The following is a 24415-nucleotide window of genomic DNA, read 5'->3' as shown; positions in this document are numbered from 1 at the left end:
CTCTCAGACTCTCTCTCTCTCGGACTCTCTCTCTCTCTTGGTCTCTCTCTCTTTTGGTCTCTCAGTCTCTCTTCTCTGCTGTTGCGGGTTTTCTCAGTGGGGTCAACAACCATGGATGCTGAGAATAGCTCTTATCTCCTAAGAGCCACCCAACCAGTGCCTTTGCTTCAAATTATGTGGGTGCCGTGGACAGTGAAAGCATCATGCTTGTTTCCTGGATAATGACCACAGACATTCACTATAATGTTTCTGTGGACAAATACCATCTCACTTTTAACTGATTGCATATCATATTTGCTTCATGAAGGCCATGGTATTGATGATAAAGTCGTGGTGCCCACATGTGTACCATTTTTGCCTTCATGGAACACTGCCATCCAGTGAAAGCTATGCGTTTTGTCCAGATAATTCATCCTTTCCACAGGAAATTGCTGAAGGTGTTGCCCCTTGTAAACACGTAGATTGCCCCTTCCCCGATACATGTACATTGAAAACTGCATCATGTAACATATGTCTCCTGAGGTCACCAGAAACAAGCCATTATAAAACCCTTTAGGTTGTCAGTTCTTACCCATGTCTGTCCATGCCTTAGTATTCCTTTTAATTAGATGATTCCCCCAGATCTGAAAGCTACTATTTAAAAAAAATACAAAAGTAAAATACTGCGGATGCTGGAATCTGGAATAAAAACAGAAAATGCTGGAAATCTCAGCGGGTCAGGCAGCATCTGTGGAGAGAAAGCAGAGTTAACATTTCGGGTCGATGACCCTTCGTCAGAACTGGAGAGTGTTCAGAAAGAACGGATTCTTAACAAGCACTGAAAGGGCGAGGGGAAGAAAGAACAAAAGGGAAGGTTTGTGATAGGTTGGAAAACAGGAGACATTTGAGAGACAAAAGGAACGATGGCCCAAATTCAAATGGTAATGCCAGGAGTTAGAAAAACATTAGTCAGCATAGGGTGTGAATGGTGGAAGAATGACCAGCTGCCCATTAGAGACAAGGAGGAAAAAAGAAAGGAAGAAACAGAGTTGGGGATGGGGGGGGAGGGGAGAGGGGGCGCGGGGGTGGTGGTGAGGGGAGCCAAAGATTGGCAGTGGCTATGCTCTGAAATTGTTGAACTCAATGTTGAGTCCAGAAGGCTGTAAAGTGCCTAAACGAAAGATGAGGTGCTGTTCCTCGAGCTTGCATTGAGCATCATTGAAACAGTGTAGGAGACCAAGGCGGAGAGGTCAGAGTGGGAGTGGAGTGGAGAATTAAAGTGACAGGCGACCAGAAGCTGAGGGTCACATTTGCAGACAGAACGGAGGTGTTCCGCAAAGCGGTCACCCAACCTGCGTTTGGTCTCCCCAATGTAGAGGAGACCACATTGTGAGCAGCGAATCCGGTTTACTAAATTGAAAGAAGTACGTAAATCACTGTTTCACGTGGAAGGAGTATTTGAGGCCCTGGATAGTGGGAAGGGAGGAGGTAAAAGAGCCGGTGTTGCACGGAAAGGTGCCGTGGGAAGGGAAAGGGGAGGGGGTGCTAGGGGTGACTGCGGAATGGACCAGGGTGTCCCGGAGAGAGTGGTCACTTCGGAATGCTGAGAGGGGAGGGGAAGATGTGATTGGTGGTGGAATCACACTGGAGGTGGCGGAAATGGCGGAGGATGATCCGTTGAACGTGAAGGCTGGTGGGGTAAAAGGTGAGGACAAGGGGAACCTGTCATGGTTCTAAGAGGGAGGGGAGAGGGTGAGAGCAGAGCTGCGGGAAATAGAACGGACACGGTCGAGGGCCATATTAACCACAGTGGAGGGGAATCCTCGGTTGAAGAAAAAGGAAGTCATGTCAGAGGCACTAGTGTGAAAGGTGGCGTCGTCAGATTAGATGCTGTGGAGAAACTGGGAGCATGGGATGGAGACCTTACAGGATGCGGGTTGGGAGGAAGTGTAGTCCAGGTAGGTGTGGGAGTCAGTGGGCTTATAGTGGATACTGGTCGAAAGCCTATCCCCAGAGATGGAGATGGAGAAGTCGAGGAAGGGAAGGGAAGAGTCGGAGATGGACCATGTGAAGGTGAGGGAAGGGTGAAAATTGGATGCAAAGTGAATGAAATTTTCAAGTTCAGGGCAAGAGCAGGAAACGGCACCGATACGGTCATCAATGTACCAGAAAAAGAGATGAGGAAGGGGACCCGAGTAGGACTGGAACAAAGAATGTTCCACATAATCCCACAAAAATGCAGGCATAGCTAGGACCCATGCGGGTTCCCATAGCAACACCTTTAAATTGGAGGAAGTGAGTGGAGTTAAAGAAGAAGTTGCTCAATGTGAGAACACGTTTAGCCAGGCGGAGGAGGGTGGTGGATGGGGACTGGTTGGGCCTCTGCTCGAGGAAAAAGTGGAGCGCCCTCTGCCCATCTGGTGGGGGGTGGAAATATAGAGGGATTGGACGTCCAATGTGAAAAGGAGACGGTTGGGGCCGGGAAACTGGAAACTGTTAAAGTGATGGAGGGCATCAGAGGTGTCGCGGATGTAGGTGGAAGAGAGTAGACAAGGGGAGAAAACATAGAGTCGAGATCGGAAGAAATAAGTTCTGTGGGGCAAGAACAGGCTGAAACGATGAATCTACTGGGGCAATCCTGTTTGTGGATCTTGGGTTGGAGATGTTCCCTCCACAGCCACCAACCTCATAATTCCCCAATCCCGCACAGCCCACTTTTACCTCCTTCCCAAGATCCACAAACAGGACTGTCCTGGTAGACTCATCGTTTCAGCCTTTCTTTCCGAACACTCTCCAGTTCTGACGAAGGGTCATCGACCCGAAACGTTAACTCTACTTTCTCTCCACCGATGCTGCCTGACCCGCTGAGATTTCCAGCATTTTCTGTTTTTATTAAAAATATATATATAGGCTGGAAATTCTGCAAAGTTTCTCCAAATTTCCCAATATAACTTTGGTGTGAGATTGATGAAACCCTGGATTGTCCATTGAGGTGACAATACATTCCATGGTTGACCACAGAGTGTTGAATACCAGTTGGTAGTGGACTCGATAATACTCTCTGACCTATGCTGGATGCTCCCTGGCAGACAGTCCAATGAGTTCAGCAAGGTATAATGTGAGTTTTGGATAATTTGACAAGATTTGTTCATAACTATAGTATATTATTGGAAAAAAACAAATAACAGTTATTAACAATAGAGTAAATGGTTTCAATTGACATAGTTATCAACTCACTTCTCTTCAGACCAATTTGAGAATTTGGTAATATGGAATGGAACTTGTTTAAATTGTGTATACATTTTCAAATATGGGACCTGTTTGTGTGTCTTGTCTCAGAATTTAGCGCCCGCCATTGATTGGTTGGATTATTTATCATTTGGACTGGCGCCTGCGGACCTGAACGAGACAGAACCTGTAGTTGTCTATGCCAAGGAATATCTGCAGTCGGTGTCTGACCTTATTAATAATACTGACAAGAGGTAATTGCAGATAACTTGTTAGTTGGTACTCAGTGCTTTGTTTAATTGTGTTAATTTTTGCCCCTTCTTGTATGAATTAAGACAACTGAAGTTATCAAGGTAGTTGATACCTTGATCACTTAATACCTCCACTTAATCAGCTCCGCTGGACAGACCACATTGTTTGCATGCCAGACACGAGATTCCCAAAGCAAGCGCTCTACTCGGAACTCCTTCACGGCAAACGAGCCAAAGGTGGGCAGAGGAAACGTTACAAGGACGCCCTCAAAGCCTCCCTGATAAAGTGTAACATCCCCACTGACACCTGGGAGTCCCTGGCCAAATACCGCCCTAAGTGGAGGAAGTGCATCCGGGAGGGCGTTGAGCACCTCGAGTTTCATCACCGAGAGCATGCAGAAATCAAGCTCAGGCAGGGGAAAGAGCGTGCGGCAAACCAGTCCTACCCACCCTTACCCTCAATGACTATCTGTCCCACCTGTGTCAGGGAATGTGGTTCTCGTATTAGACTGTTCAGCCACCTAAGGACTCATTTTTAGAGTGGAAGCAAGTCTTCCTTGATTCCGAGGGACTGCCTATGATGATGATGAGTTGTGCAATTATTTGTTAACAAATAAAATGTTCCCAAACTAGATTTTGGAAGCAAAAGTTTGCCCCACAAAAAACATTTTTTTAGGTTTTCATTAAGATTAAGGCCCCGATTTTAACTCCGGGACGGCTTTTGGAGGGGGTGTTGCAAGTGAGAATAAACTCAACCGATGTTCCATAAAACATGTTTGGGATATTTTAACTCCCAAACGTTATTATAATCCCACCTGATTGGCTGACGCAATGGAAAACCCACCCACTTTAAGAATGCCAGTGGCCTATTTAAAGCGATATAACACCACTTAAAGCAAAGTTGTATTCCCTTCTGCAAGTTAGAGGGATCTGCATGTGGTGAGTAGCAGCAGGTACTGGTGACAGGGATAGCCCATGAGACAGCATGCTGGTGGTTGAGGTCCTCTCCCAGCTCTGCTAAGGAGGATAGAGGTGTGAACTTAAGGGGCCCAGCAATGAGAAGAAAGCTGTTTACTTCACATAAGCAGTTCTGTCCGGCATTGGAGGGCCACGCAAGGAGTTTAAGCACTACGGCTAAAAGTATGGGGTGGTGGGAGTGAGTCCAGAACAAGGGGGAATTTGATAAGATGCCACACAAAAGGTTACTGCACAAGATAAGAGCTCACAGGATTAGGGGTAATATATTAGCGTGGATAGAGGATTGGCTAACTAACAGAAAACAGAGAGTCGGGATAAATGGGTCATTTTCAGGTTGGCAAACTGAAACTAGTGGGGTGCCACAGGGATCCGTGCTGAGGCCTCAACTATTTACAATCTATATTAATGACTTGGATGAAGGGACCGGGTGTAATGTAGCCAAATTTGCTGATGATACAAAAATAGGTGGGAAAGCAAGTTGTGAGGGGGACACAAAGAATCTGCAAAGGAATATAGATAGGCTAAGTGAGTGGACAAAAATTTGGCAGATGGAGTATAATGTGGGAAAATAAAAAAGCTATTTATTATTTAAATGGGGAGAGATTACAAAATGCTGTAGTACAGAGGGATCTGGGGATTCTTGTGCATGAAACGCAAAACGTTAGCATGCAGGTACAGCAGGTAATCAAGAACGCAAATGGAATGCTGGCTTTTATTTCAAAGGAGATGGAGTATAAAAGTAGGGAAGTCCTGCTCCAACTGTACAGGGCATTGGTAAGACCACACCTGGAGTACTGCGTACAGTTTTGGTTTCCTTAGTTAAGGAAGGATATACTTGCATTGCAAGCAGTTCAGAGAAAGTTCACTAGGTTGATTCCTGAGATTAAGGGGTTGTCATAAGAAGAAATGTTGAGTAGGTTGGGCCTCTTTTCCTTGAGTTTAGAAGAATGCGAGGTGATCTTATTGAAACATATAAGATTCTGAGGGAGCTTGACAGGGTAGATGCAGAGAGGATGTTTCCCCTCATGGGGGAAATCTAGAACTAGGGAGCATAGTTTCAGAATAAGGGGTCGCCCATTTAAAACAGAAATGAGGAGGAATTTCTTCTTTCAGAGGGTCGTAAATCTTTGGAATTCTGTACCCCAGAGAGCTGTGCAGGCTGGGTCTTTGAATATATTTAATGTGGAGATAGACAGATTTTTGAATGATAAGGGAGTGAAGGATTATGGGGAGCGGGCAGGGAAGTGGCGTTGAGGCCAGGATCAGATCAGTCATGATCTAATTGAATATCGGAGCAGGCTCAAGGGGCCAAATGTCCTACTCCTGCTCCTATTTCTTTTAAATAACCTTAAATTAGAGCGTGGCTGTTCAGGGGCAATGTCAGAAAGCACTTCTTCACACAAATGGTAATGGAAATCTGGAATTTTCTGACCCCAAAACGTCATTGAGGCTAGGTCAGTTGAAAATTTCAAAACTGAGATTGATAGACAGATTGTTAGGCAAGGGATATGGAACCAAGGTGGGTAAGTCATGGGCTGCTGGAGGATATCAATCTACTGGTTAGGTGGGCAGAGCAGTGGCAAATGGAATTTAATTCAGAGAAGTGTGAGGTGATGCACTTTGGGAGGGCTAATAAGGAAAGGGTAAACACATTAAGCAGTAGGCCACTAAATAGTGTAGATGAACAAAGGGACCTTGGAGTGCTTGTCCACAGATCCCTGAAAGTAGCAGGCCAGGTGGATAAGGTGGTTAAGAAAGCTTGCCTTTATTGGCTGAGGCATAGAATACAAGAGCAGGGAGGTTATGCTTAAATTGTATAATACTTTGGTTAGGCCACAGCAGGAGTACTGCGTGCAGTTCTGGTCACCGTATTATTGGAATGACGTGCTTGCACTAGAGAGGGCGCAGAGGAGATTTACTAGGATGCTGCCTGGAATGGAGAATCTTAGTTATGAGGACAGATTGGATAGGCTGGGTTTGTTCTCATTGGAACAGAGGAGGTTGAGAGGAGACCTTACTGAGGTGTACAAAATATTGAGGGGCTTGGACATAGTGGATAGTAAGGGCCTATTTCCATTGGTGGAAAGGTCTATTTCGAGGGAGCATAGTTTTAAGGTGGTTGGTGGAAGGTTTAGAGGGGATTTGAGGGGCGGCTTCTTTATGCAAAGGGTTGTGGGGATCTGGAATTCGCTGCCTGGAAGAGTGGTGGATGCAGAAACCCTCACCATTTTTAAGAGATGGTTGGGCGGGCACTAACCTGCAGGGTTGCGGACCTAGAGCTGTTAATTGGGATTAGACTGGATGACCTTTTGTTTGATGGCGCAGATATAATGGTAAGCACTGCAGGGAATAGAATACGGCCAGGGTGATCTCTTGGACTAGTTTCGATTGCCTGGATGGGTCGGAGAGGAATTTTCCTCAGATTTTTTCTCCCTAAATTGGCCTGGGTTTTTATGTTTTTTGCCTCTCCCAGGAGATCACATGGCTCTGGTTGGAGTGGAGTGTAGAATGTTTCAGTGTAAGGGATGTGAGGCGGACTGGTTGGGCTGGGTGCTCTTTGCCTTTCCGTCATTGTTCATCGATTTATATGTAATCTTTAGGGCTGCTGACCAAGGGTCGTGCGGCTCTTTGTCGGCCGGCGTGGACAAGATGAGCCGAAATGGCCTCCTTCTGCGCTGTAAATTTCTATGTTTCTAAATGGAGTTAAGATATAGATCAGCCATGATCTAATTGAATGGGGAAACACTCAAGGGGCTGAATGGCCTACTCCTATTCCAATGTTCCTTTGAAAGAAGCAAATGAAGCACCCGTGATAAGCAGTGAGTGCTTAATGAAGTTAACTAAAGGGAAATAATGAGAAAGAAGCAAATTGCTGACCTGAGTACCTCAAAGTAACTGTCCCTTTATATGCAGCTTCCAGTCATATCAGTCCTTTGTGAAGCCAACACCACTAGGTTTTACGCAGCGGGTGTGCCAATTGGCGGGAATTCAAACCTGGCCAGTTAAAATTGCGTTGGGGTCCTGATGACATCATAGAACCCCGATGATGTATTTATTCAAAAGGCACCCGCCTGTTTCTAACAGGTGCATTTGCTACCTGAGTCAGCTGCTGAGTTAAAATGGTGGTCACTGGAAATATGGTGGTCACTGAAAACGGGGCGCTAAGTTTATTTCTGCAATTTTAACCTCTCACCTGCCATCATCAACCTTTTAAAAATAATTATTACAAGGAATTGCGATTAATTTGGTTTTATCTTTACAATGCTCTTGTTACATTTAAAGGTTCCTTATCAGTGAGGTATATCACAGAAGAACATCTCACTCATGCTTCCACGGTTACATTTCCTTATTTGGCATTGAAACGTGCAATGGCATTTGATTTGAAAATACTGAAAATGTGCACCTTAGTAAAGTTGCAGAAATTCCAGCAAATTGTGGCGCAAGTGACTTATGCCATTACATGCGTCATGCCATAATTTGCAGGGACGATTGCGCTTAGCTTCGCTCCCAATTAAAATCAATGGTGAGATCAAGTTTGCTGAATTGACACCACTGTTATCGTCAAAGGCACTTAGACCAGTACAGAATGACACCGGAGAACTCATAATCAGTAAAGTATTCAATCACTCAGCAGGTTGCCCAAGGGTAACATTTTTACTGACTTATTCCAGCAACTTAATGAAACCTTAAACCTATAATTAAGCAATAAAATAAATGTTTTGACAGCCAAGCATGTTTTCATTTTCCCCTAACTGATAGTTTTTTAAATTAATATTTCAGCTTGTGCACTAGCCCGCTAAGTAGCTTTTGCAACCGGTAATGAAAAATGGCTGAGGATCGCAAGTAGTGCGGGAGACAACTCTATGTACAGGGGTCATTTCTTAATGCTTATTTATGTAGTTATACTATGGTTTTAGTACAAACTCATCAATCAAATTAAACCCAACCTGGACATTCTGTCAGTACAGTCTGAAACCCATCCCCACGTTATCAGATCACAGCCATTGCTCCTAGTTCTTGTTAAATAACCTATTGCTGCGTTCTGTGTTGGGCCCCAGTACTTTCGACATGTACCAGACATTGGCCACGGTGCTCCCGATCAGCCGTTATGTTCATTGTGGTATATTATAATTATGTTTCCAGCAAATTATGACGTGAATTTGCCGCTGGAGGATCGGGAAGAACAATTTATGCCGTTTGTCACCAATATTGCCATTGTTGCGAATCACTTCTGCACTGGCATATTTGTGCTACATAAATATGGGAACGGTAGCAAAGTGGTTATGTTACTGGACTAGTAATCCAGAGGCCTGGACTAATGATCCAGAAACATGAGTTCAAATCCCACCACAGCAGCTGGAGAATTTAAATTCAATTAAAGAAAAAATTTGGAATAAAAAGCTAGTATCAGTAGCAAGGTGACCTCGAAACTATCGGATAGTTGTAAAAACCCATCTGGTTCACTAATGTCCTTTAGGGAAGGAAATCTGCTGTCCTTACCTGGTCTGGCCTATATGTGACTCCAGATCCATAGCAATGTTAACTGCACTATGAAATGACCTAGCAAGCCACTCAGTTCTATTGAAGAAGACGGATCACCACCACCTTCTCGAGGGATGGGCAATAAATGCTGGCCTTGCCGGTGACGCCCACATCCCCCCATGAATGAATTTTTTAAAGTATCTGCATTTAAAGGAAACCAGAGCACCTGGTGTTAGTGGCCTGTTTCAAAAGAGTCACATTTCAATGAACTTGCCTGTACAAGTTTATCTATCTGAGGAAAGGGTCAGACTTGCACACTAAAGTAGACAAAATTATTTTAGTGCATGTCATTTCACTCTGATGCCATGGTGTGCATTGGTTTCTTAGATGCTGTCTTAGCTCCAGCTATTAATCTACAGATGACGCAGAGTTATTTCAGTTCTGACCCATGTAGTTGAATTGGCTTTAGCGCAGTTGAAGCAGCCAAAGCAAAGTGATTTGGATGTTCCACAGAACTCCGCATTCAAACAATTTTAACACTACATATAAAAAAATAAATAAAACTGATCTACATTTCAAAATATAAAACAGTAATATTTGTAAGTTGCACACGATTGTTTTAATTCATTTTTTCTCAGTTCTATCATTTAAGATTTTATGTCTATATAATGCATATTTGTCATTGCTAACCTTCTCCACCAAGACAGTATTACATTTGACTCGTTTTTAATCTCCCCTTGGTTAATCTTTCATCATCATCATCATCATAGGCGGTCCCTCGAAATGAAGCTGACTTGCTTCCACGCCAAAAAAGGATGAGTTCACAGGTGTTTCAGTGAAGGACCCCAACTACATCCTCAAGGGTGGAAGCTGCTTGTGCATGGATTTTTTTAACGTGTGGTGGCCGTTGCACACCGGCCACCACACGGGCTTCTCAGAGCTAGGTCTTCGTCCAGTGGCAAGATTACCCAAGACAACTGGAGACCAGCTCTGCTGCACGGACCTAGTGCGCGCACACATTGCAGTGTGGGCTGGCCTGTGCTGCCCCTGGGCCCCTGGCCCCGAACTCACGCCTCCCCTGGACCCGGATCACATCCCTCCACAGTCTCGCGCCGCTCCTGCTGTATCTGCCCACGCTCTAATCACCGACCTGGACCTTGAAGACGTCACTCTTCACTGCTGTTGCCCTCCTGCACCAGCTCGCGCTGCTTCCTGGAGTAGTATACCTCCACGCTGCTCCCGAGGCCGCCGCACCTCCGCTCCTTTTATGGACCTGCCGCTGCCGCTACTTAGCATGCCTCGAACTGCGGTTAATCTTTACACTACCTTGGGCAATTAAGATTTTTATACTTCTATGCTCTTCTGTATACATACAGTTGTCTCCCTGAACTTTTTTCTTGGTTTTTCTCTTCTCTTGAAGTTGCAACTTACACTGGGTTATGGCTCCATGGGTCCTGGCTGTTAGCTGATGCATTCTTGACAATGTTTAGACAGTTAGGTCTCGATTTTTATGGAGAACAGGAAGGGTGTGTGCGAGCCCGGTAGTGCATGTGGCCAGGTTGTGGACGTGGAGGCCTTGCCATTAAGACAATTTAAATAAAACTTCCTGGACTCCTGCCCAACACCTGGTCAGATTCACTACCTGTCCAGCGGGCGGGAGCAGAAATTTAGCCACGTTGAAACGGTCTCCGGCAGACAATAGGTTGAGTTTCCGTTGGCATCTGCCTAAGATTCAGAAGTGCTGGGGATTTCCTGTTTGTACTGAGATTACGAGGGCCGAGGATTCCTTCTTTGCAATGCGATCGGAGGTCGGTAAGGGCTGGCTATTCCTTCCTCACGCTGGATATTAAGAGGGCTAAGGATTCCCCGAGGATCGGGAGATGCTGGGGTTGGGGTGTCCCAGGAGGGACTGGGGGGAGCAGCCCGCCTTCTTTTGTGTGAGCCTCATCCAGGGCCTAAATCGGCACAGTAAATATTATGCCGGTCAGCAACGCAAAGGGATTTAGATTTTTATGATTTTAAACACTCGTCCACTCCTTTCCTCCGCAACAGTCCAGGGGTGGGGGGATGGTGATTAGAATCAAGGCCCAAGTCCCAGAAGGCTTATCAACTTGAGGGCATTGGAGCCTAGACCTGCCTCACTCTTCTGTTGCTGACCCTGCTGAATTTTCTGGAGTGAGACACTCAATTAAGTCTGATGAGCTCATCGGTTCAGTTTGATTTAAAACCCAGGCTTCAGCAGGGTGAGGACATTGCACTATCGCACCTCCAAATTCCTTCTTTGAACAGTTTCTTAGCAATCTGTCATTCAGTTCATATGACAGTAAACACTATGTCGTAAATACATATAAGTTGGACTTTGTGAAAAGAAATACTGCATATTACAGCATGATCTGTGTTTGGTTTGCTCATTAAGGCAAATAGTGAAGGAGTCATGTGTATTAATAGTTTTACATTAATAAAACAACTGAATTAAAATGGTTATACTTCAAATTAGATATTTAAATAATACTTGTGTGCTTCACTCTTGGGTGAAAATATTGATGTACTTTAGAAGATAAACATTTAGTTATATAAAACAAGGATATAAGTGCCAACTGTACTTTTCCAATAAATCTCGAGTCTGGTCTATTAAATTTCTTCTAATTATAAATATTGATGATGAGCACATTGAAGAGTGCAGTTTATCAGCCTAAAAAGAATGTTTCTACACTGATTTGTTTTTTTGTGTGGATGGGTGACTATTTTCTTCATCTTACATTGTGTTCAAAATTGTATTAAAATCACTTGTTTATGAAATTTTAGATGTTTATTGGGTTTTGCAGTAAATAGATCATTCAGTTCATATGACAGTAAACACTATGTCGTAAATACATATAAGTTGGACTTTGTGAAAAAAAATACTGCATATTACAGCATGATCTGTGTTTGGTTTGCTCATTAAGGCAAATAGTGAAGGAGTCATGTGCATTATGAGTTTTACATTAATAAAACAGAACTGAATTAAAATGGTTATACTTCAAATTAGATATTTAAATAATACTTGTGCGCTTCACTCTTGGGTGAAAATGTTGATATACTTTAGAAGATAAACATTTAGTTATATAATTTAGATTGTGATATTAAATATTGTATCTAAATGCTTAAATCATTAAATGTTTAACAATGTTTTAAATCACTTAGCATTTTGAACAATTACATGATGTGGAATTTAGTGCAGAAGACAGCATCCAACTTGGATCAGCGGTTTGAAAATGCACAGGGAAAACTTCTGGAAACTCTGTACGGTACAAAGAAGGTGAGATTAAGAATCTAGGTTGAGAGTTTACTTTTCAACTAATAAGGAGTAGAGATTAAACAGTTGAAATACGGGAGTGAAAGTTTATCTCCATAGTTGCTATGGTCTTAGAACTGATCACTTCCTCTTTATCATTTTCACAAGCTGTTACATCTTGACATAGTAGATGCTGTGCCACTCTTTACACTAAATTGCATGACTACTTAGGTGATTGCAACAAATATAATTATCTTTTGGAAGTATAATTTCTGGTGTTTGCATGAGTGTTTGGCATGGATGTTTTTTCCAACTTTATTCAATTGACAAATTTCTACTGATCCTTGTAACAGGTTTGGATGGGATGCCAAATGATAATCATTTATTAGTAGTTAAATCAAACATGTAAAAGTATCAAGGCATTAGAAGACAATTATAATGATCAAAACAACATTAGGCTCCTGCACCAATATTAGAGATTAAAACGCTTGATCTTTGGACAGAAGTCGCAATCAAGATGGCGGTGTGGTCATTTCAAGTTCTCTGACAGCTCGGCAGTCTTCTGATAGTTGGGTCTTCTTTCGAAGAACTGTATAGTGTTCTGACAGTTAGGTGTTCTTCAGACAGTTGGATGGTCTTCACTGATACCTCTTCCACGAGCTCAAAAGACGTTGGATTTATATGCCCCCCCCCCACTCCAGCAGGAACCTCACACCATGGTCAGAATCTTACCAGCACTGCAAGTGCGAGTTTGGAGGTGGGCCTGCTATCAAAATGGCCGTGATTGACAGCGGGGCAGAAGTCCACTCTGAACTCGTCTCCTTGTGAATTTTCCAAGTGCCAGCTCTACCTGCGGATTGCAGACCCGGCACTAAGCGGTGAGTCAGGCAATTGAGATAGTTAAGAAGCTGCTTAAAGCTATTTAAGCAGCATTTTGCCAGGTCCTAACCATTTTACCAAGTTTTTTAACAAGGTTCCCGTCCCTTGGGGAACATGTCAGCTAAGTATGTCGGGTTCTCAACAATTCTGGATTGGTTTGACTAGTTGACAGCTGCAGAAGTGGTATAAAAGTTACGACTTCACAGCTGGAACCTTCAGGATTTGGAATGTACTTTTCAGCTTTATGGAGGTTTGAAGTGTTTGCAGTGAACTCTCTATCCAGTGTCACTTCCTTGAAGCACCCTCTCTCACCATTGACAAATTGCTTCTGTCATCTCAACCTCAGCTGGCATCTATTCCATCAGCATCGATGTCCTTGAAAAAATCTCACCTTGGTCCTCAGAATTCCACCACAATCAGCCTCAAAACCAACATCACCAGGCACACCATCATCGCGAGGCACACCAGCAGCAGCAACAATAATACAAACTTCTCTGCAATCACCTGATGCTGCACAGAACACAGTGCATCAGCACCCTGGATGGCCTCACCATGTTCACATTTACTTCACTTGATGCTGTACACCCTGGCTACCACAGGATATGCCAGGTTGGCACCACCTCACATTAGCACTATAAAGCATCCTGACAATGCCCAAGCCATTCCTTTCACAATCATCGGCATCCTGTTTTGTCTCACTATTCACTGCAACTCACCAAGGCACTTCCAAAGGTGCACACAGATCTGTCCACGAGGGCAAAGTGTTGAAAATAAAGATTTCAATGTTTGACAACACATTGGTAGAAAGTTTACATCTGCATTGGCGACAACACCCAAGTGCCTATCCTTGTGTGTGGTAGTTGGTATGATTAGACAAGGATGAGAGTGAGTGTGAGTTGGTGGCTAGTGAGATGGGGATGTGATAATGTAGATAGAGATAATGTCTAATCATACCAACTACCACACAAGGGTAGAGGGATGGGTGGATGTGCAAGCTAAGTTGGTGTGAGTACGGATGTGCAGTTGCAGAACAGGGAAGGCAAAGTGATGGGGATGTGATGAGTGGCACAACAGGATGAGATTGAATGTGGCTTTGCAGTAACATTTTGTGATCTACTGAGATCATTGAAAGGTTTGCGCCACTGCAGCCAGGTCCTCCTGATGACATCCCTGCTTGTGCCCTCCTGTACACTGTGCAACCAGGCTGCGTTGGTGTCCAGGGGAGGTCTCTTCTGCTCATGGGAAGGGAAGCAAACCTCCCAGTGTGCTTGACTCCCTCCATAAGTATATGGAGGGAGTCATGGGAGAGCCTTGGTGCAGCCCTGCACCTTTGTGCAGTGCTTGTCAGTGTTTGCATCACCTTAATGCTGTAGAACACTGACAGCACAACTATCAAAATGTATGCGGGCATGGTCCCTTTAAGGAAATCGGCTGATGATGCGTCAGCAGATGACATCATCAGACCCACTTCCTCTTAAGTGACCGGGAATCTCGCAGGGCGGCTTAACAAGCCCAATCTAGGGAAGCCGACATGAAGCCAGGAGTGGGGTTTAGCCCGCCTCAGACATTGCCCACCTTGCTCCTGCCTCAGTAGGAAAAATCGAGCCCCATACATGGGGTTGTTATTCACAAGACCCTAAGTAAAAACTTGTTTTCCAAAGATTTCAAGATGGTCAACTAACATTACTCATCTACCCACAAGATTTTTGCAAGGATATTTTTCAAGTTGGCCAATTTGTCTGACCACACTTGTCTAGCTATCATCATTGTCCTGATTTTATCTCTATCTTTGAATTATTGTCCTGATTTTGGCGGCCCTTGTTCCTTTTTTATCATATAATTACTTTGCCTCACATTGAGGGTAGCAAGGGTCAGTCACTCGTCAGTCACTCGTCAACAGTTTCAATTCACAAAATAAACCACACACTCAGCAAAATATACAGCACAGCCGGCAGAATGTGGTGATTAGTAGCATTAAGAAAATTATGTCAATTTGCCCATATTTCCAATATTCTTACATCCTGTATGACGGAAAATAATCTGACTTAATTTTCTTTCACTGTACTTGGGATATCATATGTAACTTTAATGAAATACACAAGTTCATACTTTTTGATACATTTTGAATTTCTATCAGATGTGCATTGTGATATTTTTTTCCCCAAATTTTTCTTCTTGACCTTTCTTTCTTGAAGGTGGTGATTCATGTGAGGTACACTTGTATTTCGAGCAACCTCAGATACCTTTTGCATGTGACTGATTTCCATGTGTGAAATTGTACAATGAGTGCCCAACTTCATACCCAACCCCGATACTATCCATGGCCATCTAGGACATGAACTGGAACAGCAAACCGAACCAACGTTTACTCTCCCAAGTCTGCGGATACCAAGGCTAATATTAGCTCCTCCACCATTGCCTTGGTTGAGATGGAGAGTCACAAATCAAGCATTGAACCTGGGACCTTCCTGGTCTGGATGACTCGCTACTAAGTGGTGCATATACCCTTTCGGGAAACTCTATACTGCACTTCTGATACCATCCAAAGGATACCATCCTTTACAGTGGTGCCATTCTAAAGAGGATACTGCACAAAGACAACCTTGTATATGGACACATATACAAGCGAGAGAACACCTCCACAGGTTGGGAAGAATAAAAGCTGCAGCGGCGGGCCCCGGAGCATCGTGGCCCCCCAACCTGCGAGAGAACACCTCCGTAGGTCGGGAAGTATAAGAGCTGGAGTGGCAGGTCCTGGATCATCATGGCCCCCCCGACCTGCGAGAGAACATCTCCACAGGTCGGGAAGTTTAAGAGCTGGAGCAGCATACCACTGCAGCTTCCAGCGCAAGCTGCTCCAAGTGTGCGACGGCTTCAAGGTGGGCAATTGGGTGACATAATCAGGACCCAGGTCGCTGTTTGAAGTGTGGACAGGAGCATCGGCGGGGCCCTGGTAAAGCAGAGGAATGGGAAGGAAGTGGAGGAGGTGCGGCGAGTGATCGTGGCGGAGGAGCGATGAGGGATCGTGGCTGAGATTCGGTGGGTGATTGTGGCGGAGGTCTGGCGAATGTTTGGTGCGGCGGGAGATTGTGGCGGAGGTGCGGCGGGAGATCATGGCGGAGGTGCGGCAAATGAGGGTACGGGGCCCAGAAGAGCCAAAGCCCCGGGGGCAGCACGGGACAGCCCACACTGCGATACATGTGCGCACTAGCTCCGCGCAGCAGAGCAGGTCTCCAGTCGTCCTGGTTAACCCTTGTCACTGAATAAAGGCTGTGTGGTAGCTGATGTGCAACGGTCACCACACGTTAAAAAAATCCACACACAGGCATCTTCCACCCCTTCAATTGAAGTTCAGGACTAGAACATCGGGTCCTTCATTGAAACATCTGTGTACTCATGTGGAAGCAAATCATCCTTGTTCGAGGGACCGCCTATGATGATGATGATATGGACATAGTTACAAAATATTCAGAGGATACATTTGAGATCTGTATGCAATAAGACATTACTTTTTGGTTACTGTGTGTACTTGTGGCTGTGCTACTATGCACATAGTCGTCCCTAATTAAGAATTATTCTGGATCTACTGCACATAGTACTACATTTACAAATCCCTTTTTGTTTTTTAAATGTTTTGTGGTTTCGTTTGATCCAATTGAATCCAGTCTCTTATGTGGGTAATTAACAGATGTTGGTAATTGTTCACACTCAATCTTTCAAAAAAACATAGAAACATAGAAATTAGGTGCAGGAGCAGGCCATTCGGCCCTTCGAGCCTGCACCGCCATTCAATAAGATCATGGCTGATCATTCAACCTCAGTATCTCTTTCCTGCTTTCTCTCCATACCCCTTGATCCCTTTGACCATAAGGGCCATATCTAACTCCCTTTTGAATATATCTAACGAACTGGCCTCAACAACTTACTGCGGTAGAGAATTCCACAGGTTAACCACTGTCTGAGCGAAGAAGTTTCTCTTCATCTCAGTCCTAAATGGCTTACCCCTTATTCTTAGACTGTGGCCCCTGGTTCTGGAAGTCCCCAGCAACGGGAACATTCTTCCTGCCTCTAACCTGTCCAATCCCTTCAGAATTTTATGTTTCTATGAGATCCCCTCTCATTCTTCTAAACTCCAGTGGATACAAGCCCAGTGGATCCAGTCTCTCCTCATATGTCAGTCCTGCCATCCCGGGAATAAATCTGGTGAACCTTCGCTGTAATCCCTCAATAGCAAGAACGTCCTTCCTCAGATTAGGAGACCAAAACTGAACACAATATTCCAGGTGTGGCCTCACCAAGGCTCTGTACAACTGCAGTAAGACCTCCCTGCTCCTATACCCAAATCTTCTCGCTATGAAGGCCAACATGCCATTTGCCGCCTTCGCCTGCTGTACCTGCATGCAAATGACTGATGTACCATGACACCCAGGTCTCGTTGCACCTCCCCTTTTCCTAATCTGTCACCATTCAGATAATATTCTGTCTTCCTGTTTTTGCCACCAAAGTGGATAATCTCACATTTATCCACATTATACTGCATCTGCCATGCATTTGCCCACTCACCTAACCTGTCCAAGTCACCCTGCAGCCTCTTAGCATCCTCCTCACAGCGTACACCGCCACCCAGCTTAGTGTCATCTGCAAACTTGGAGATATTACATTCAATTCAAAATAAATCATTGATGCATTTTGTAAATAGCTGGGATCCCAGCACTGAACCCTGTGGCACCCCACTGGTCACTGCCTGCCATTCTGAAAAGGACCCGTTTATTCCCACTCTCTGCTTCCTGTCTGCCAACCAGTTCTCTATCCACGTCAATATATTACCCCCAATACCATGTGCTTTAATTATGCTCACTAATCTCTTGTGTGGGACCTTGTCAAAAGCCTTTTGAATGTCCAAATACACCACATCCACTGGTTCTCCCTTGTCCACTCTACTAGTTACATCCTCAAGAAATTCTAGAAGATTTGCCAAGCATGATTTCCCTTTCATAAATCCATGCTGTCTTGGACCGATCCTGCCACTGCTTTTCAAATATGCTGCTATTTCATCTTAAATAATTGATTCCAACATTTTCCCCACCACCGATGTCATGCTAACCAGTTTATAATTCCCTGTTTTCTCTCTCCCTCCTTTTTTTAAAATTGGTTTTACATTAGCTACCCTCCAGTCCAAAGGAACTGATCCAGAGTCAATAGAATGTTGGAAAATGATCACCAATGCATCCACTATTTCTAGGGCCACTTCCTTAAGTACTCTGGAATGTAGACTATCAGGCCATGGGGATTTATCGGCCTTCAATCCCATCAATTTCCCTAACACAATTTCCTGACTAATAAGGATCTCCTTCAGTTCCTCCTTCTCGCTAGACCCTCGGTCCCCTAGTATTTCCGTAAGGTTATTTGTGTCTTCCTAAGTGAAGACAGATCCAAAGTATTTGTTCAGTTGGTCTGCCATTCTTTGTTCCCCATTATAAATTCACCTGAATCCGACTGCAAGGGACCTACATTGGTCTTCACTAATCTTTTTCTCTTCACATATCTATAGAAGCTTTTGCAGTCAGTTTTTATGTTCCCTGCAAGCTTCCTCTCATACTCTATTTCCCCCCTCCTAATTAAACTCTTTGTCCTCCTCTGCTGAATTCTAAATTTCTTCCAGTCCTCAGGTTTGCTGCTTTTTCTGGCCAATTTAAATGTCCCTTCCTTGGATTTAACACTATCCTTAATTTCCTTTGTTAGCCACGGTTGAGCCACCTTCCCCATTTTATTTTTACTCCAGACAGGAATGTACAATTGTTGAAGCTCATCCATATAATCTATAAATGTCTGCCATTGCCTATCCACTGTCAACCCTTTAAGTATCACTTGCCAGTCTATCCTAGCCAATTCATGTCTCATACCATCGAAGTTACCTTTCCTTAAGTTCAGGACCCTCGTCTCTTAATTAACACTGTCACTCTTCATCTTAATAAAGAATTCTACCATATTATTGGAAAATTAATATTCAGCGAACTTCACCACAACAAGCACTTTGAGTAGAAACTTCCAGAACAACACTCTCAGAATTGATCAATGAAAAAAGAAAATAAATGTACTTCCAATTTTTGCTGAATATAAAAGCTTCCTAAATTGTGCACCATTTTCTCCCAAATCTGCTCTATATAATATAGAAAATTGAAGAAAGTGACAGACCACCCACACACTACTTCAGGAAACAGGCTTAAGAGTCAGTTATTAAATTGAACATTAGTTTATTTATGCAACTAAAAACATTTGACTTGTTCATTAGAATAACCATTGAAACTGAAAACTATTCAAAATAATCTATAGTTTTTTCTCAATCAAAAACCGTTTGGAGAAATAAGCTACAAAGTGCACCATGTTATTATTGCACTCTTTGTTTTTAAATGTAAAATATTCCCCATAGTTGCCTTGTTTTGACTGCTGGTTATAGAGTTTATAAATTCTCCAGAGATACAGTACTGCATTTCATGTTATGTCTGATTCAGCCTCAGAGAAGTTGCTGGATAATGACACCATGAGTCACTTGTCTGATGCTGCACACAAACAGTTGCAGCCACAATGGGGGCGATGTTAACCCTACTCAGCAGAAACCTGGAGGGTCGATGTGACTCTTATCTGTTCGAAAGCCGCCATGATCACCACATCTGCAATTTTAACTGCTCTCCTGACCAGGCAGCAAGGACACGTGCCAGGAGGCAACAGGGGCCTTCTTTACATATGCATGTTGCGGCCTGATGAAATCATTGAGACCCGACTGTAATTTTAACTCAGGCTGGAGTGGGGAATCCACCTGGAATTAAAATCAGGATCATAGGATAATATAGCAGAAATACATCCATATTTCAGTTTTAAACCAAACGTCTTCTCATGCATTATATCATAGTTATCAGCGTAGTCTCTATGTGGGGTTTAATTAAGAGGGGGAAAATAGAGTACAAGAAGAAGCTTGCCGGGAACATAAAAACTGATTGCAAAAGCTTCTATAGATAAGTGAAGAGAAAAAGATTAGTGAAGACAAACGTAGGTCCTTTGCAGTCGGATTCAGGTGAATTTATAATGGGGAACAAAGAAATGACAGACCAATTGACCAAATACTTTGGTCCTTCAACTGAGGGTCTAGTGAGAAGGAGGAACTGAAGGATATCCTTATTAAGCATTAAATTGTGTTAGGGAAATTGATGGGATTGAAGGCCGATAAATCTCCGGGGCCTGATAGTCTGCATCCCAGAGTACTTAAGGAAGTGCCCCTAGAAATAGTGGATGCATTGGTGATCATTTTCCAACAGTCTATCGACTCTGGCTCAGTTCCTATGGATTGGAGTGTAGCTAATGTAACACCACTTTTTAAAAAAGGAGGGAGAGAGAAAGCGGGTAATTATAGACCGGTTAGCCAGATATCAGTAGTGGGGAAAATGTTGGAATTAATTATTAAGGATGAAATAGCAGCGCATTTGGAAAGCAGTGACAGGATCGGTCCAAGTCAGCATGGATTTATGAAAGGGAAATCATGTTGAAAGTAGAGTGGACAAGGGAGAACCAGTCAATATGGTGTATTTGGAATTTCAAAAAGCTTTTGACAAGGTCTCACACGAGAGATTGGTGTGCAAAATTAAAGCACATGGTATTGGGGGTAATGTATTGACGTGGATAGAGAACTGGTTGGCAGACAGAAAGCAGAGAGTGGGAATAAACGGGTCCTTTTCAGAATGGCAGGCAGTGACTATTGGAATGCCGCAGGGCTCAGTGCTGGGACCCCAGCTCTTTAGAATGTACATCAATGATTTGGATGAAGGAAGTGAGTGTAATATCTCCAGGTTTGCAGATGACACTAAACTGGGTGGCGGCGTGAGCTGTTAGGAGGACGCCAAGAGGCTGCTGGGTGACTTGGACAGGTTAGGTGAGTGGGCAAATGCATGGCAGATGCACTTTAATGTGGATAAATGTGAGGTTATCCACTTTGGGGGCAAAAATGCGAGGGCAGAATATTATCTGAATGGCGGCAGATTAGGAAAAGGGGAGGTGCAACGAGACCTGGGTGTCATATTTCATCAGTCATTGAAAGTTGGCATATAGGTACAGCAGACGGTGAAGAAGGCAAATGGCATGTTGGCCTTCATAGCTAGGGGATTTGAGTATAGGAGCAGGGAGGTCTTACTGCAGTTGTATAGGGCCTTGGTGAGGCCTCACCTGGAATATTGTGTTCAGTTTTGGTCTCCTAATCTGAGGAAGGACGTTCTTGCTATTGAGGGAGTGCAGCGAAGGTTCACAAGACTGATTCCCGGGATGGCAGGACTGACATATGAGGAGAGACTGGATCAACTAGGCCTTTATACATTGGAGTTTAGAAGGATGAGGGGATCTCATAGAAACATATAAGATTCTGACGGGACGGGACAGGTTAGATGCGAGAAGAATGTTCCCGATGTTGGGGAAGTCCAGAACCAGGGGACACTGTCTTAGAATAAGGGTAGGCCATTTAGGACTGAGGCGAGGAGAAATTTCTTCACTCAGAGAATGGTTAACCTGTGGAATTCCCTGCCACAGAGAGTTGTTGATGCCATTTCATTGGATATATTCAAGAGGGAGTTAGATATAGCCCTTACGGCTAAGGGTATGGAGAGAAAGCAGGAAAGGGTTACTGAGGGAATGATCAGCCATGATCTTATTTGAATGGTGGTGTAGGCTCGAAGGGCCGAATGAGCTACTCCTGCACCTATTTTCTATGTTTCTATATACAAAGTCTGAACTGTAAACAAAGAATACAAAATCTGCTTAAAGTACCATCATATCTGTGGTGGAAATTCACTTGACTTAATGGGGTAGAAATTGCAGTCAGAAGCTTCCCACAGGCGGTGGTCTCCAACCCGCAAAATATCTACGAATTTACCTGGTGGTCCGGTAGATTCGTAGATTCGCGCTCCTGGGCCTCTCTGGGTACCTGCGGCCAGAGGCCCTTGTATCCCAGGGGCACATGTGGTTCGCAAGCATCCCTGGGATCACGTGGTCCGGCCCAACCAATCAAAGTAGGGGTATTCCCATTCATACTTGTGGTGATTCCTTATGAATGGGAATACCCCAGAAAATATACACTTCAAATTAAAAAAAATTCAATTACATGTTTAAAATTCATCAAAATGGAATTTAATTATTTAAAACTGAAATTTTATTTTTTGAAAAATAAATTTACAAGTTTTAAAGGGTCTAAAAATAAACTTGGCTTATTTTACAGATTTTTAAATGTTTAAATTATTGAAAAACATTTATTTTTCTGTTCTTTAAAAGTCTTATGCTGATAAAAACAGGCCATAGCCCAACTCTCCGCCAGTAAATGCCCATTTTTGTTAGATTCTTGACAGAGCGTAAGTTCCGGGTTTCAGCGCATAAGAACATAAGAAATAGGAGCAGGAGTAGGCCATTAGGCCCCTCGAGCCTGCTCCGCCATTCAATAAGATCATGTCTGTTCTGATCATGGACTCGGCTCCACTTCCCTGCCCGCTCCCCATAACCCCTTATCCCCTTATCGTTTAAGAAACTGTCTATTTCTGTCTTAAATTTATTTAATGTCCCAGCTTCCATAGCTCTCTGAGGCAGTGAATTCCACAGATTTACAACCCTCTGAGAGAAGACATTTCTCCTCGTCTCAGTTCTAATTGGGCAGCCCTTTATTCTAAGATCATGCCTTCTATTTCTAGTCTCCCCCACCAATGGAACCATGCTCTTTGCATCCACCTTGTCAAGCCCCCTCATAATCTTATATGTTTCTATAAGATCACCTCTCATTCTTCTGAATTCCAATGAGTAGAGGCCCAACCTACTCAACCTTTCCTCATAAGTCAACCCCCTCATCCCCGGGATCAACCTAGTAAACATTCTCTGAACTGCCTCCACAGCATGTATATCCTTTCGTAAATATGGAAGCCAAAACTGCACGCAGTATTCCAGGTGTGGCCTCACCAATACCCTGTACAGCTGTAACAAGACTTCCCTGCTTTTATACTCCATCCCGTTTGCAATAAAGGCCAAGATTCCATTGGCCTTCCTGATCACTTGCTGTACCTGCATACTATCCTTTTGTGTTTCATGCATAAGTACCCCCAGGTCCCACTGTACTGCAGCACTTTGCAGTCTTTCTCCATTTAAATAACTTGCTCTTTGATTTTTTTCTGCCAAAGTGCATGACCTCACACTTTCCAACATTATACTCCATCTGCCAAATTTTTGCCCACTCACTTAGCCTGTCTATGTCCTCCTGCAGCCTCTTTATGTCCTCATCACACATTGCCCTTCCTCCCATCTTTGTATCGTCAGCAAACTTTGTTACGTTACACTCAGTCCCATCTTCCATGTCGTTAATATAGATTGTAAATAGTTGGGGTCCCAGCACTGATGCCTGCGGCACCCCACTCATTACTGATTGCCAACCAGAGAATGAACCATTTATTCTGACTCTGTTTTCTGCTTGTCAGCCAATCTTCTATCCATGCTAATATATTACCTCCAACCCCATTAATTTATATCTTGTGCAGTAATCTTTTGTGTGGCACCTTGTCAAATGCCTTCTGGAAGTCCAAATACACCACATCCATTGGTTCCCCTTTATCCACCCTGTTCGTTACACCCTCAAAGAATTCCAGCAAGTTTGTCAAACATGACTTCCCTTTCATAAATCCATGCTGACTTTGCCTGACCAAATTTTGCTTTTCCAAATATACTGTTACTGCTTCTTTAATAATGGACTCCAACATTTTCCCAACCACAGATGCTAGGCTAACTGGTCTGTAGTTGCCTGCTTTTTGTCATCCTCCTTTTTTGAATAGCGGCGTTACATTTGCAGTTTTCCAATCTGCTGGGACCTTCCCAGAATCCAGGGAATGTTGGTAAATTACAACCATGTGCAGTGCATGCCTAAACTCGGAACTTACGGGGCCCCTATATGTTTTAATGGGGCTAAAAAAATAAACTTACTTTTTTGGAGAAGGTTTTTAATTAATAAATGAGCGATAAAATTTTATTTTCTGTTTTTAAAACTCTTCTGCTGGTAAAAGCAGGCCTTAAAAATAAACTTTCTCAATTGGGGAAAAGCCAGTTTTGCTAAGCTGAGATGGGATTTAGCCGACGTGGACTGGAAACAGCTGCTTCAAGGTAAATCACTGTCAGAGCGTGGGAGACATTCAAGGAGGAGATCCTGAGGGTTCAGAGCAAGCATGTTCTTTAAAGAAAAAAGGTGGGACTAACAAATCTGGAGCCCCCTGGATGTCAAGCTGTATGCAGGGTAGGATAAAGAAAAAAGGGAGGCTTATGCCAAATACCAAGGGCT

At 43.7% G+C, this 24415-nt stretch overlaps 1 protein-coding gene across 3 annotated transcripts in view; it reads left to right on the top strand.

Annotated features, from left to right (window-relative positions):
• The window catches only part of LOC139265893 (endothelin-converting enzyme 2-like), a 254719-nt gene that overhangs the window by 189389 nt on the left and 40915 nt on the right, over positions 1-24415 (top strand). For all 3 annotated transcript variants that reach the window (XM_070883439.1, XM_070883441.1, XM_070883440.1), the window contains 2 exons: positions 3319-3461; positions 12102-12216. In XM_070883439.1, the coding sequence (XP_070739540.1) occupies positions 3319-3461; positions 12102-12216 (258 nt within the window). The remainder of the gene's footprint in view (positions 1-3318; positions 3462-12101; positions 12217-24415) is intronic.

Source organism: Pristiophorus japonicus, chromosome 6 (genome assembly GCF_044704955.1).
Source record: "Pristiophorus japonicus isolate sPriJap1 chromosome 6, sPriJap1.hap1, whole genome shotgun sequence".
NCBI lineage: Eukaryota > Metazoa > Chordata > Chondrichthyes > Pristiophoridae > Pristiophorus > Pristiophorus japonicus.
Note: the sequence above shows the minus strand (reverse complement) of the source record. Positions and strands in the feature narration are given on the sequence as shown.